Source organism: Hydra viridissima, unplaced genomic scaffold (assembly GCF_058129835.1).
Source record: "Hydra viridissima isolate aposymbiotic clone 2 unplaced genomic scaffold, HvirCarnegie_v1 scaffold_2, whole genome shotgun sequence".
NCBI lineage: Eukaryota > Metazoa > Cnidaria > Hydrozoa > Anthoathecata > Hydridae > Hydra > Hydra viridissima.
In genome coordinates, this window is record NW_028324301.1 from 11,241,147 (window position 1) to 11,257,005 (window position 15,859).

Sequence of the window (15,859 nt, forward strand, 5' to 3'; positions counted from 1 at the left end):
TCCCTGTCCCACTACTCAAAAAGTGTACCTTTTATATGATATTATTCTTTATCAGTATAAACACATAATCATGTGATTTATAGTTTCAATTCAAAACTTTTCTTGCTGTTTTCTCTGAATTATTTCCAATTGGCCCGCCTTAGGCCAGTCTGGTTCTCAAAGCCTCGATTTAAGTTTTATAAATAGATAAACAAAATGCCTAAAGACAAAATAAAAATAAAATCTGATTATTTTACTTTTAGTTTACGTAAGAAGAACGAGGAGTGAGGAAAGAGAAAGGATGACTTGCCATATTACTAGACAAAAACTAGCTTATTTGTTTTTCTCCACCTTAAACTTTTTAGAAACCTCTTTTAAAAAAGAGCCGTATTTCTTTTAAAATTTCCAAACAACTTGTTTTAACAAGATGACTCTTAATAGATGTATATACAAATAAAAGCCAAACTGCGATTAAGTAAATGTTTTTTTATAAATAGTGGTCATTCCAATAAATCAAATTTCTTATGATTATTTCGTAATGTTTTTTTAAAGGCTTTTAAAGTCATTTAAAAAAAAAAAAAAAAAACCAATGTTTACTTGTAAATATTTTCAAAGTAGTTCTTAAGTAAATATTTCAAAAATAGTTATTGTCATAATCTAGTTCCTCCAGTTTTGGAGTAAAGACAGGGTATACCTTGCCAGCTTTTTGTTGCTAGCTTAGCTATAAATGCAAAATTTGAAACTATGATTTATTAGGTTCCTGCAAAACTTTCAAATATTTAAAGTTAGTAGTATTTTGAGTTGAAACTTAATTGTGTGTATTTGTGGTTATAAACAAAAAATTTAGTACTAATTTTTTTATCAAGTACAAATTTTAAGTTTTTCAATTAAATTTAGAGTTAATACAAACTATGCAGCAAAATTCAAACAACTTATTGGATCAAAGTTTGCTAAACTCTGTTATGTCTGGAAATATTGATCTGGATAAAAAGATTAAAGAGTGGTTGCAGTGGGATAGGGTAATGATAAGTATTAATACTGTAGGTATTTGCATGCATGTGCATGCATGCATGCACGTGTATATGTATTTTCAATGTTTTTTTTGTGTGTTCAAAATGCACAACAAATAATCACAACTTTTTTTTTGTTAAATGATCTATATAATAGCATATACAAACCATGAAATGAAACTTAGTATTTGGTACTAAGTTTCAAAAGCTCTTTTGAAGATCCTTTTGACTTTAAAAGAGCTTTGATATGCTGAGGCATTTTATTTATGCACTATGAGGTTGTTGTTTTAAAATCTGAAACTCAATATCATACTTTATTCAGTTGTTCTGTGAGCTGTTTACTTGTTATTTTGTCAGCACTGAGTTTGCATTTGACAAGTTTCCATAGATTTTTAGTAGGATTCAACTCTGTAGAATTGTCAGGTCGATCAAGTTGTATGATATTCTAACTGGTAAGGAATGTCTTTATTGATTTTGAAGTGTAGCACAGAGCACCCTCTTGCATAAAAATCATTCTTTCATCATTAGAAAACCACTCTCATTGTTGTGGAATCAGTCTGATCTGCAGGAAAGTCTTGTATTTATCTTGTTACACCATTCCTTGAACAATTAAACAGTACCTTTGCTTGATTTTCATGACCAAATATCATTCTACTTGATATGCATGACCAAACCATTGTAGGTGCTTCACAATGCTGACAATTCAATCTAGCTTGTGTTGTTGTCTGAAATTTACAAACCTGGCTTTGTCTGCCAAAATCTTGAAGTTTCATCATTGAAAATTAGATTCATCACTGAATACAACCTGAACAAAGCAATCAACATTGATATTAACAATACCATCTTTTGTAGACTCACAATACTAAAATATTACATGTGCAAGTGTCTGAAGTAAAAAAAAAATAGAAAATTTACAAAGCAGATTGGTTCTTAGCCCAGGCAAGGCATATTTTAATTGTTTGCTTTAGATTTATCTTCTTCAGTGTTTTTCTGTTACTAAATTTTAGTTAGTAACTTTTCCTTTTCAAGGATCCAAATAAAATGTTGATACCTTGTCTTCCAAAATGGTTTTCAGTTTTCTTGGTAGCATCTTTTAATTCTGTTTAACAGCTTTCTTTATTTTTCTGTCATTTTTGGCACTTGTTATCCTTTTCAACCCAAGCAGCCCATTTTCTGTGCTTTCAATTCGACCTTCTAATTTGAGTTTGGTATTACTATGTGTGTGTGTGTATGTATGTATGTATGTATGTATGTATGTATGTATGTATGTATGTATGTATGTATGTATGTATGTATGTATGTATGTATGTATGTATGTATGCATGTATGTGTATATACACACACTCTCTCACACACACACGCGCGCGCACACACACACACACACAGAAAACGTATATATTCCCTGATTATATGCATAATTCCACATAAAGTTCCAAAGGTTGTAAAATAGTAAAAATGAATTTATTTAACAATTCAAATATTTTGTTCATTTGTAATTAACATAATAAAGTGCTAAAACTATTTAGTTTTACTAAAAAATTTTCATTTCTTTTGTGTTTTAGAATGAAACTACATTTAATGAAATCAAGAAACTTGTATTAGCAAAGAGATATGATGATTTAGCAAAAAAGTTATTGACAAGACTAGATTTTGGTACTGCAGGTAAATTTCAGTGTAAAATTTTAAATAAAATGCTCTTGCACATTTAAAAATTACTCAAGAAAATTTTTAAAGTATTGTTTGTTAAAAGGTATTTTTTATTGTTTAGGATTACGTGCTGCAATGGGGGCTGGGTTTTCAAGGATGAATGATTTGACAGTGATACAAACAACTCAGGTGACTTTTCATTTAAAAAAATAATTAAGTTTAACCAAAATCAGTTTAAGGTTAATTTGATAGTGAATAAAGTTTGTTATTTCAAGTGTTTCAATTTTTTATTGGAGTTAATTTATGATTTAAAAAGTTTTTATTCCAAGACTAGTCATTCTTAGATTTCTGCTTCAAGACATACTATGATGAAACAGTCTTATGTAAAAATTTAAGAGATTGTGAGACAATATTAAATAACTTCTTTTTTTTTAATTTTTTTTTTTAAAAAAAAAAAAAGGATTTAAATACAGGAACAACCCAGACATTAATTTCATTCTAATATACTAGTATCTTGAAATAATAAAACACAATAAAAAAAGTTTATTTTCCTTCCAAGATATTTTCAGTTGAGTCAAGACAAGTTTATCATTAGCTAAAAATGTTGTAACCAAGAAAGATGTTTATTCCAATGTAATATAAGATTTTCAACTCTTAAATTTTGTTTTTAACAATATTCTGTTTTATTAAGTCTGCTTGCAATGCAGATCATTTATCTAATTCAAATGTAGTACGTTGTTACATGTGGAATACTAGGTATATTGTTAGTTACTTAAGTTGTTTTTCTACAAACTCTAACAATTTCTCCTCATGGAGCTGACATTTGATTGGCTGACAGTTATTCAACCTATTTCTAATTTTTTTGTATTTAAATCATTCAGTTCATGGTCCAAGATTCCCCACCATTACATTGGAGGGATGTTAATACCACTAACAAATTTTAGGTACAAATTAAAAAAGTAGTAACTAATAGTGTTCCTGTATTACCATATTTATTTTTATTTTATTACCATATTTATTATATTATTATTATTACCAGATTTGGAAAAAAAATTTTAATCTCAGTTAAGGAAGTTTCTTCAAGGTCAGAAAAAAAATTAAAATCAATGTTAACCAAAAAATGGCTGCCATAAAGTATGTGCCATCAGTCTTTCACTGCATATTCAGATGACCTTTATGACAAAGAAAAGCTAATATGTTGATGATTTTTAACTATTACCAAGTTTGCTAAGTAGCAGTATTAGTATAGTAAATAGATATGCAAAATAGAGTTTGTTAGACTATCAGTTAAAAGTTTTATTGACCTGGAATCAAAGATGAACTCAATTAAACTTGTATTTGAAATAAAATATCTATTAACTGGATTTCAATAATAGCACTAAAATCAATTATAAATCCCTAAAACTCAAAGTAAAAACCTCAAGAAAAAATTTTTTTGTCCGTTAAATTAGTACAAAATTGAGTTTACAATTAATAAACATTACAAATTATATATTGCTGATATTTTAGCGCCAATAAATCTAAGAAATGCCTTAAAATTTTAGAAAATTATTTTGTGAATCTTTTTTTCTAAAGATCAAATTGAGATTTTTTTTTTCTGATTACATAATTTTGCAAATCTATTGTAAATAAACTTTATTTTTGATTTATAAATTTTTAGTGTACATATTCTCTCCTTTAAATTGTTATTCTAACGGTTTCCTTAATCATAATACTTAACAGTATCAGTGATCATAATACTTGATCGTACAATATCCAATTTAGAATTTTTATTGTTTTAAGCTAAACTACCATTTTAGCCTAAAAGTCACTTTTAAAAAATACATTTTTTATCTGCAGAGTTTACATTTTCAAAGTTGAGTGTATTTATTTTGAAAAGATTTGGTACAGCTAGTTGAATTAGGGTTTTCTAATATGGTTATATTTTGTTTTAAATGGTGACCATAATATGTGAAGGTAAAATAGGATTTTAGTTTAATTTTTTTAAAATCATAATTAGACCATGGCATGACCACTTTGAATTATGTTTTAAAGGCATTTAATTCAGGTGAATATTTATAAATCTTTATCTAAATAGCTTTTGCTGTTTTTCAAAATGATGCAAATCCATAACAAGTTAAAGAATTTATATTATACTGGCCCTTTTACTTAATTTTCTAAACGCAAACAGTAATTTTTTAAAATTCCAGGGTCTTTGTGAGTATCTTTCAAAAGAATTTGTGAATCTGAAGATTGATGGCGTTGTTATTGGTCATGATGCACGTCATGGTAGCCACAGGTTAATTTACCTTTTCTGTCTAGACTTTTGTAGTTTTGTATAGAAAGAAATTGTATATTTTGATAGAAATGTATTAATCAAGGTATTTCAGGTGTTTATTCATGTTTTTTGTAAAAGTTATTTATAAACAAATACAACAGACTATTTATAAATAGTCTGCTGTAATTGCATAGGATGTAGTTAACAATTATAAAAAAAATATGGTTTTGTAATATTATACAATTATTTCATGAAGCCTTCAGCAAAAGAAAAGTTCTAAGAGAAAATCATTCATAATACATTCATAATACTGATTTATATTTACTTAAAATTAAAGATTTTTCAAATGATAATAAAATTTTTAAACAAATGAATATGAACTAAAAGTCTATAGTAAGATATTTTGAAGTTTAATGATACAAATAAAATATTGAGGCCATTTTCTTCACTACCATATCATGGTATTTTATGTCACAATTAACATAAAATAAAAAGGATATTATATTCCTAATGATTGTTTTATTTCCCCATACATGAAGTACAATAATTACTCAATGGTGTTATTTTGTATATATAATTAAGATAAATCATTGGTTATATTAAAACTTAGTTAAATCTTTGGTAAGAATTTTTTTAAGATTGTTGTAACAGGTTCTTTATATACTAGCTATTGCTGCAATCTAGAATTCATTATATTACTCCACTTAGAAATACTCTTGATAAAATTTATTTTGAGACTCCAAATCAAGCTAGATAATTGATATTTAAATTGAGTCATTATGTCATAAGAGTGAAGGAAAACTCTTGGAAAGGAGTAGAAATATAGAACTGATTGAAACTTAGAGAAACAGAAATCAAATTTTTTAATAGCTGCCTATGTTTGAAAACACAGCATGAAATTCTTATATTGGAAAATTTAATACAAAATAAAACCTTTTCAGGGTTCCTTGGTGCATTTTCTGTATCAGCTTTAATTTTTTATGGTCAATTTTAAGGAATTATTTTCTAATCAGGGTTGTTCTAAGAAAATGGGGTTGACTTATCTGAGGTGACATAGTCAGAAAAAATTATTACGCTGTGATTAAAGGTTAATATCAAACCTCCTAATTGCATTAACCCTTTTTTTCTTTGCATCGTTGACCCATTTATGAACCCAAAAACAGCACAAAAGTTTATAAATCTTTTACACAAGAAAAAAAACTTAACACAAGTAAAAATAAAAGTTGATCTAACAACTTGAACACAGAAACTGTCTGTTTGTCTTCCATGAGGCTTTTTTTTTTACTCCAAAAAAAGTATTCTGAATTGATTCTTTGTGTCACATAGGAACAGTAAATTTAAATAAATTAATCAAAAATTAATTTTTAAAACCATTCAGAAATGACAGTTACAAAAAAATATTGACTTCATAAATTTATGTGTAATATCATTTTAGCAACCATTAACTTTATCAAAGACTTATCAATACTACAGATGATTATAATAGTCATTTTTTATATTATAAAAACTATTGTCAGTTGTTATAGGTACATTCATTTACTTAAATTGTACAGAATTCTAATTAATGTAAAACTATGCACACAAATTAATGAATTTATTATTATACATTCTATAATTCTTAAAATTTGTTTTGAAAAATTTGTTTTTAGGTTTGCAAGGTTGGCTGCTGCTATATTTCTTCATGCAGGTGTTAAAGTCTACCTTTTTTCTGATATTGTTCCAACACCATATGTTGTAAGTATTCAAGAAAGTTGGTTTTTTTCTTTTTATGAAAATGTCAATTTTATGTAAATAAAATGCATGCTCTATGTACGTTATATAATTGTTTAAAAAGAAGAGTTGGAAAAGACAGTAAAACTTCTAATGATCATAAAATAAAAAGTTCTTCTGATCTTCAAACAAAGACTAAAATTTCATAGATAGTTTTTTTGCATTTCATTTAGGAAAAGAAATTGAAGAAAATAGATAAGAATAAAAGATGTTGTTAGTTATGCAGCACTTTGCAGTTCAGTTGCATTTTTTTTAGGTAGAACTGGTTTAGTAAAACTTTATGGTTTAGTAAAAGTATTTCAACTATTTTTTTACTTTTTAAATTTTATTATTACTTTGTAATATGGTAACATTTTTTGTTAGCTAAGTTTTAGAATGTTGTCAGTGAGTTTTGAAATAAAGTTGTTTATAATATTTCTTATTAGTTAAATATTTTTGTTTCAAACTATTATTTTTATCTGATTTGCAAATGTACATGTTTTTGATGGAATTAAAGTTAAGTTTGAAGTATAACTTTAAAAAAGATTTATTTATTTTTTTTTTTTCTGTTTTTTGTTTGGTTGTAGCCATTCTCTGTACTTAAATTCAAATGTGCAGTTGGTATTATGATCACTGCATCTCATAATCCAAAAGAGGACAATGGATACAAGGTTATTTATTGTTCTTATTTTAACTTCATTTGAGATTAAATGATTGTTTTTTTCCACTGTGTACTTTATTCTTTGTTCTCCCTTTTTTTAATTATTTGTCATTATTAGTCACTTTAGTTAGAACTATTATTATGTTTGTATACCTATTATTATTACATTTTTAAATTCTTTTGTTTATTTTTAATGACAGCAATTTCCTAAGTTATTAAGATAAATCTTTTTTTTCTCCCAGATTTATTACTCAAATGGATGTCAGGTATTATTTATTTAAATTTTAATTAAGTTTTTGTTGTTCCCAAAATATTTTTGTTTTAAAATTATTTTAAATGCTTCAAAATGTTTCAAAAACATTTCCTAATAATGAATAGCAATCTGTATCCTTTAAATTAAATTTTTTTACAGCAAAGTGGTTTGTGTTAAAACTACTCAGAAAGTATCTTTATAGAAAGTCTTTTGTACACTTATGTTAAAAGATTATTTAACTATGGAAAAATAAAGCTAATTTACAGAGAAATGTAAAGATTTTTTGAAGAAAGAAAACATAAATAGATAACTTGATTTTAAGGGTGAAAGTTATTTCAAAGTTTAATGAATATTTTCAATTCATGATGTTCTCTCACTGTTTTTTACTTCCAGCTCAACCGACCTCATAGCAAACTCATTGCTCAAAGTATATTAGCAAATTTAATACCCATGGAAAGCTCTTGGGATGTGAATTTTTACAAAGTTAGCGAGCTCTGTGTTGATCCATTGCTTGAAGTTCACCAAGAATACATCAATGTGATTCAAAAACATTGTTATAACAGGTGTTTATGCAACATCAACAAAATTTCAGAGAATTGTTGTTATTGTTCCTAGATAGCCTGATGAGCATTTCAATTGCAATGATAACAATAGTTGCAATACTAATGCATATTTTTTTTGATTGCACTTATTCAAAAATTTTAACATGTTCAAATGTATAAAAATTGTAAAGTTAGGTTTAAAAAAAAATACAATTTTTTAAAATGTATTATTTTATAGGAATATAAATGCATCTAGTGCCTTGAATATAACATACACAGCTATGCACGGAGTTGGTGAAAAATATGAAATTGATGCTTTTAATGCATTTTCATTAAAGCCATTTATTAGTACTAAGCTTCAGGTATAAAATTACCTACCTATTTTAATTTTTTTTTCTTTGGGGGAGGAAGGGGGAAAGAGGATTACCTGCCTATTTTAATTTTTTTTTTTTAATTGGTTACTTTTTAAGGCAAAACCTGATCCAGATTTCCCGACAGTCAAGTTTCCAAATCCAGAGGAAGGAATGGATGCACTGGTCAGCAATATTACAATTAGCATACCACTTTATATAAAAAAAATTATTTGTTATTATAAATACTTAAGATTTATAATAACAATTTTTTTTTTTAATTGTTCTGGCAACAATTATATTTTTATTCAAATTTGAGAATTTACTAGAATAAATAATGTTTTCAAAAGTGAAGTGGCAAATAAACCAATTTTATGAATAAAATGATGTTATGACATTTGATCAATGTCTCCATTTGCAATCTTGCCAGCACTATTTTAACAGTTGGAATCAACTATCATTGCTAGCATTTTTTTTCCTATAATTGTTATATATTGTCTTGGCTGTGTGAAAATTATTGAATGACAACATTAAGATTGTTAATCTAGCAATAAGAGCCTTACCAGTCACATTATTTGGAACTGCATAATCTATTCTTGCAGGCTTGTTATCTAGATCAACAGTGGCAATTTCATATTTGACCAATGACTAATTAAACGTATTTTGAATAATGACCCTTTAAATATTTTTACTCATGACTAATTGAACATATTTTGACTGATGACTAATTAAATTTAGCTTTATGCTTATAAATTTACTTATATATACACTATTGCTAAATTGATATTACTTTATTTGCTGTAAATGTTTCACTTACATTTGCTATGTAAATGAAACATTGACAGGAGCTTTAAACTGTAAAGCATAACCTTTATGACGCAGGATCAGAAGACCAAAACTTAAATGTAGTTTCCACAATGGAATTTATAAAAAATGTTGGACTTGAAATTGAAGACACAATTAAATATATTTACAAGAAATGATTTAACTAATATGAAGCAATTTAAATTGAAAAGAAATTTACTATTTTTATTGTTGTTGTTGTTATTATTATTATTATTATTATTATTATTATTATTATTATTATTATTATTATTATTATTATTATTATTATTATTATTATTATTATTATTATTATTATTATTATTATCATTATCATTATCATTATTATTATTATTATTATTATTATTATTATTATTATTATTATTATTATTATTATTATTATTATTATTATTATTATTATCATTATTATTATTATTGTTATTATTATTATTATTATTATTATTATTATTATTATCATTATCATTATCATTATCATTATCATTATTATTATTATTATTATTATTATTATTATTATTATTATTATTATTATTATTATTATTATCATTATTATTATTATTGTTATTATTATTATTATTATTGTTATTATTATTATTAAAAGTGCTTTAAATATTTTTATTTTTGTTTATTATTTTTATTATTTATGTGTATTATTAATCTTTATATTATTTATCTTTATGCATATTTTTATTCTTTATGCATATTATTACTTTTGTTATTACAAATAGTATTTTATGTTAATTATTCATTTTAGTATTTAACATTATTTTGTAAATAAACAGCCTAATATTTACTTATTCATAAATTTAAATCCTAACTATAATAACATCAGGGCTGGAAGCTGTGGTGTTTTTAAATAGTTGGATTGGCCATTTGATAATCAAACTTGAAAGAGGAATTGTATGAACAAGAATATGAATGGTGGTATTTATTTCCAGCCTTGAAAATGCATAAATGTAAAATAGTTTAACAAAAAACATAAAATGTTAATAGTAAAACATAAACATAATTATGGGAAATGGAAAGTTTAACATCTCTTCATAGAAACTTGCAATAGAGACAGCAGAAGCAAATAGCAGTCCATTTATCATAGCACATGACCCTGATGCTGATAGACTGGCCATCGCTGAAAAACTGAAAGAGTAAGATATGAAATAATAAGTTGTTTTATGACAGAAACTATATTAAAGTTTAATAAAACATTTGTAATAAATTGACATTACAAGATATAATTATAAATTTTCAAGTATAGATATTTTTTGAACTACACGAACTGAATGCAGAATGTTAAAACTTATTAAATGTCGCTTGTCAGAATCTTTTTCACCATGCTATGATAAAAAGTAGAGTGTTTAACTTTACATTTAAAGGAAATAATCTATTTAATGACTATTTCAAATGCTTTAACTTAAATTTCCCAAATTGAGGTCTTCATAACTATTTTATCCATCAAGTCGTTTCTTTTTTATTCTGTAATATACTAAAATTTATGAGAGAGAAAAAAAAATGAAATCATCAAATTTTCAATGCTCTTTCTAGACAATGTTTTTTAATCTTTGTTTAACTTTTTATAAATCTTTGTTTACTACTTGAAAAGTCAGTTGTTGTTTTTTTGTTTTTTTTTTTCATATTAAATGGTTGTCAAAGTCATCTTTTTTTGATGTTTTTTGTTAAATATAGAAACCATTATTTTTATGCTTTGAGGTTAAATATTTTGTCTATTTAATCTTTAGATAATCCTGTAATTTATAAGCTAATTTTTCTATATATCTGAATTCATACCATTTTTAGTGGTACATGGAAGGCTTTTACTGGGAATGAAATTGCTTTTTTACTCGGATGGTGGGCATTTATAAATTTCAAGAAAATACATGGCAATAATTTTCCGAGTAACTTAATTTGCTGTTTGTTATTTTTGTGTATTTTTTGAGCAGCAACAACAACACAACAAAAAAAAAAATATATAAATTATTATAAAATTATTATATAAATTTATTATTTATATGAATACTTAACTATGAAATGTTTTTAAAAATCTTTAAAGCTTTTAACTTTTGAACTTACTGAGTTATTTTTTCATGAGACCTTCAAAATGATACATTTTTTATGCAAGGTGGGGCAGAAGTCACTTTACCATTTAAAAATGAAATAAAGTTTTTACTTTTAATTCCTCTATAATTTTCTTTTAAATATAATTTATGTTTTGTGGGCTTTTTAGGCTTAAAAATGAAAGATAATATCTTTCAAATGACCATTAATGCTAATTGAAACTGCTTGCAAATTGGTTCTGTTTATCATTCAATTTTCCTGAAAAGTATTATCCTTTAGTTCAATAATAGTTTAGAACCTAATAATAAACACTTGATGTTTCAAATATCTCCATAAAAAGAAATCTGGGCTGTCAGATCATGAGAACATGATGGTCAACAAAACTCTACATATCTGAAGAATATTCTTTATTGAAAATAAAAAGTTTCATAAGTGTACTGGGTGTTTGCTCCTAATTATCATTATATTTATTAAAAATCTGTACGTAAAGTTTAATCATTAAATTGGATATATATATAAAAAACCATGGCTTTACAACTTTTGATCAAAGAGAGAATTCAAATTATTTTTTTATTTGCCAAAATTTGAGATTTTTCAAGAGTTTAGAAGGCAATGGAAAAGTCATTTTACTACTTTCCACCTCATGAGAAATTGATTCAAAATATGGTTCACAAGTTTAAAGAGATAGGCAGTGTTTACAATTGAGAAAGACCCAGCTGCTCTTGTTCTATTGTTCAAAATGTTAGAGAAATGGTTGAAGAAACTGACAATTTGTCAATTTGAAAGGCGCTATCAAGATGAGAATGAGCACAAGCAACTTTATTGTGTTATTCAAGAAGTAGGCTTTCAATCATTCAGACCAAGTACAGTATAAGAGCTAAGTGAAGATGAATTTGACAAAAGAATAGAGTTTTGTGAGATCATGTTGTCAAAGTTTAAAGAAAATTCCAACTTGCTAAACAAGATTATTTGGTCAGACAAGAGCTAATTCATGCTGGACAGCATTATAAATTGTCATAATCGTTGCTATTGAGCCTGTTCTAATCAGCACAAGTAAACACCTGTGCCCAACTCAAAGAATAGAGTGATGGTGTGTTGTGGTATAACTTAAGGTGATTTAATTGGTTAATAATTTTTGATGTTTTGGTCACAGATGATTCATATCTACAAAAGTATCTTGAAAATTATTATGGCTTCAAGTTAAACAATGTGGAATGTACATTCAACAAGACAGGGCATCTGCCCATTATTCCTGCCAAGTAATAAGCTGACTGGATCAAAATTTCCCTCAATGATGAATAAGCAGACAAGGTTTAATTAAGTCAGCTTGTTCTTCCAACCTTTCTAATCCAGACTTCTTCCTTTGACAACAAACAACAGACAAAAATAAGTTAAATTATTTTTTTATTTTGATAAATATATTACTAAATAAAATTATGAAACATCCAGTGTGTGTGTGTGTGTATACAGGTTGTTTAAATTGTAAATTGTAAAGTGAATTCTGGCCCACTCTGTGTTAAATTTTATTTTAATTTTAAGTATTTACTTTTATTTTATGTTGAAATAAATCTTCAATTTAAATTTTTTAAAATGAGATCAAATGATTTTTGTTGCAAAAATTTTTCTTTGTTTTTTTTGTCAGAGGATTCTGTGTACATGCTTTATAGCACTGTTTCTTCTCGTGTGTTAAAGACAATGGCTGAAATTGAAGGATTTCAATCTGAAGTATTTAAAATTTTTGCTTTTAAAACTCTTTTTCAAAGTATCTTAGGTATGATGAACATGTAAAAATGTTATAAAATGAAATGTCATAATTATTGTAACGTCATATTTAGTAGATAATAAAATGTCATGTATAATTAGTATTGTAACGTCAGTTAAAACTAATGTTCTAACATTAAATATGATAAAATTTATCAGCAAATGATGTAATATTGTAATATTGAATGGGGAATGTTATACTATCAGTATAAGCGGGAAACATTTGAGTTTTACAGATGTTAATTTTAACATTTGATTGCAAAATTCAACTCAGGTGTTCTGTTTTGCTTCTAGGAAACACTGTGTGGATTCAAATGGACAGGAAATCAGTCCCTTGAATTTTTGAACCAAGGAAAGACTGTATTGTTTGCATTTGAAGAAGCTTTGGGTAAGAATAAAAAACCAAACTCACTTCATAACTGTTTAAAAAGAAATGTTTTCAAAGAAAAATTTCATTGAGAAAATAAGTGCTGCGCTGAGATGGCACTTATGATAAAGTTTTGTGTATTTCTTTAGGATATATGTTTGGTACTCAAGTGCTTGATAAAGATGGTATCAGTGCAAGTGTAGTTGCATCAGAGATGGCTTGTGTTTTGTACCATGAAGGTATAACTGTTGCTGAAAAACTTGATCAACTAAATAAGAAGTAAGTGGTTGCACGTTAGTAGCTTTGCAACATTATTATTTGTTGTTAATGGTTGCTTTTTAAGCGTTTGCAAAAAAAGAATATCTCTTTAAAATTTGTAATGAAACTTAGTGTAGTTAGAAGCAAGTTCTGTTTTTAAAAGGTCGAAATGCTAATGAAATGTCGGAATTTTAATGAAATGCTTTGTCATACTATGAATATAATAAAAAAAATTAATAATGTTTAGGTATGGTTTACACATTACTAACACTTCTTACTTTACATGCCACGATCAAGTCACCATTAAAAACCTCTTCCAACGCATTAGGGAAGCTAACAACGGACAGGTGTCTTGATTAAGTTTGATTTCTTTTTTATTTAAAGTTTTAAGTCTTATTAATTTTGAAATTAATTTCAAAATTAATACGAGTTGTTGAAAGACATCTTTTTCATTTATTAAATTAAGTTTAATTTTAGTTCATCTTCTATTAAAATTAGTACCCAGAATTTGTTGGTCCGTATAAGGTAGTGCACGTTCGAGATTTATATGGCTCAGGATTCGATAACAGTCAACCAGATAATAAACCGGTTAGTGTTACTAATGGCTTTGATTCTTTTGTTACCTGACATTTCAATCAACTCTAAATAAATATTTTTGCTGTTAGATTTTTTCCACAAGTACATCTGGCCAATTATTGACGTTTACATTTGATCAGGGTTGTGTGGCGTCGATTCGTACAAGCGGAACAGAACCTAAAATTAAATATTATACAGAAATATACGTTCTGCCGGGTGACAGGTAAGTTCAAAATTTAAAGGTACTAAATAATCCTGATAGCTTTTTTTTTTTATTAGTTCTTTTAACTAATGGGTTAATTATGCTTATATTTATAGAATGACACGAGCTGAAGCCGAAGCGAAAATGAATGACCTGATTAAACATCTTGTTGATGAGCTCCTCGAACCTGAAAAAAATCACCTGATTGCTCGTTAATTGTTCATTGTTATAAGTAATTATAGGTTATCTAAAAAAGGTTTTTGGTAACTTATATTTTAACAGCAATTGCATATTATTTTTATCTGCGATTGAAAACCAATTTTTATTGGAAGATAACTTATTGTTTTGTGCGGATATGAATTTTTTTTTTTAATTTAGCTTGTGAATTTTCATTTTTATGGTTCGAAATGTACATTTTAAAATTAATTACTTTATATTATTGGAGAGTTAATAATTAGAATTAGTTTGATGATTAACTATTTAGTAAATACATGTAATATATTATCAATTTCTTTATCATTACACTGCTTTTCACAAACATTTAAATTCGTGAAAATTAGTCCTGAATGAGTTTCCCCCTTTAAAACATATAGTTGCTGGTTACAGGCTCTTGATATGGTAATGCTATCTAGCGAGTTCTATCTTTGAGCTAAGAGTACAAGTCTCAAAGTTTTTTTCTATGTAATTTTACTAGTGGATATTCAATATTTTACTCTACAAAATTCAATAGTTGGACTGTTTTTGTGACACTTTTTTTCTAAATATTTCCATTGTAATAGTAATTGTTTTTCTTTCTATTTTAATTATTCACTTCAAATACTTCCTATATCAGTTAGAGACTACAAGAAATAAAAAATAGTCACACAATGAAACATTTTCTTGATAATTTTATTCCCTATAAAGTATGTCTACATCTTAAAACGTGTTCAAAAACAGTTTTTTAGAATTCAGCATTCTGTTCCTGTCATGAAAGTGTCCAGGATATTAAATGTTGTTTGGGGAAAAAACCTAGTCTTGGGTTCACTTTCTTTAGATTACATTTTTCTGTAATTTAACAATTAAAAAAGAATCTAATAGTCATCCCTGCATAATTTTCTTAAAGAAAGATTTCCATTAACTATCGACTATTTCTATTTCATGATCTTCAAAACGTTGGATTTAATTACTAAATCTTTTGCAAAGTCATCGAAAAGAATCCCAGTCATTAATGCATTGTACATAATTTAGACTATAATGTAATTACGTTCGCAATCAATCCTTTTTCTCTTGTACTTCTTAACTACTTCAGGATTTTACTTATTTACCAAGAAGTTTAAAAATTGTTTACATATAGGGTGACCAGAAAAAACGGAGACAAA

At 26.3% G+C, this 15,859-nt stretch overlaps 1 protein-coding gene across 5 annotated transcripts; it reads left to right on the plus strand.

The window, feature by feature from the left end:
• The first annotated feature begins 647 nt into the window (after positions 1-647).
• On the plus strand, positions 648-15,009 carry LOC145191302 (phosphopentomutase-like). 5 transcript variants are annotated; one of them, XM_090078924.1, is made up of 20 exons: positions 648-763; positions 877-998; positions 2,552-2,651; positions 2,758-2,825; positions 4,826-4,914; positions 6,543-6,627; positions 7,230-7,313; positions 7,546-7,569; positions 7,950-8,119; positions 8,337-8,460; positions 8,569-8,634; positions 10,333-10,430; positions 11,080-11,177; positions 12,980-13,062; positions 13,393-13,486; positions 13,615-13,744; positions 13,971-14,070; positions 14,222-14,311; positions 14,389-14,522; positions 14,618-15,009. In XM_090078924.1, exons 2-20 carry the CDS (start codon positions 891-893, stop codon positions 14,715-14,717), a joined length of 1,845 nt encoding a protein of 614 aa, XP_089935050.1. In that variant the 5' UTR covers positions 648-763; positions 877-890; the 3' UTR covers positions 14,718-15,009. The 5 variants fall into 5 exon arrangements, 3 of the variants coding, with proteins under 3 accessions (XP_089935050.1, XP_089935049.1, XP_089935051.1); XR_016449854.1 differs by lacking the exon at positions 10,333-10,430; XM_090078923.1 differs by lacking the exon at positions 648-763 and having other exon boundaries at positions 852-998.
• Positions 15,010-15,859: the final 850 nt, after the last annotated feature.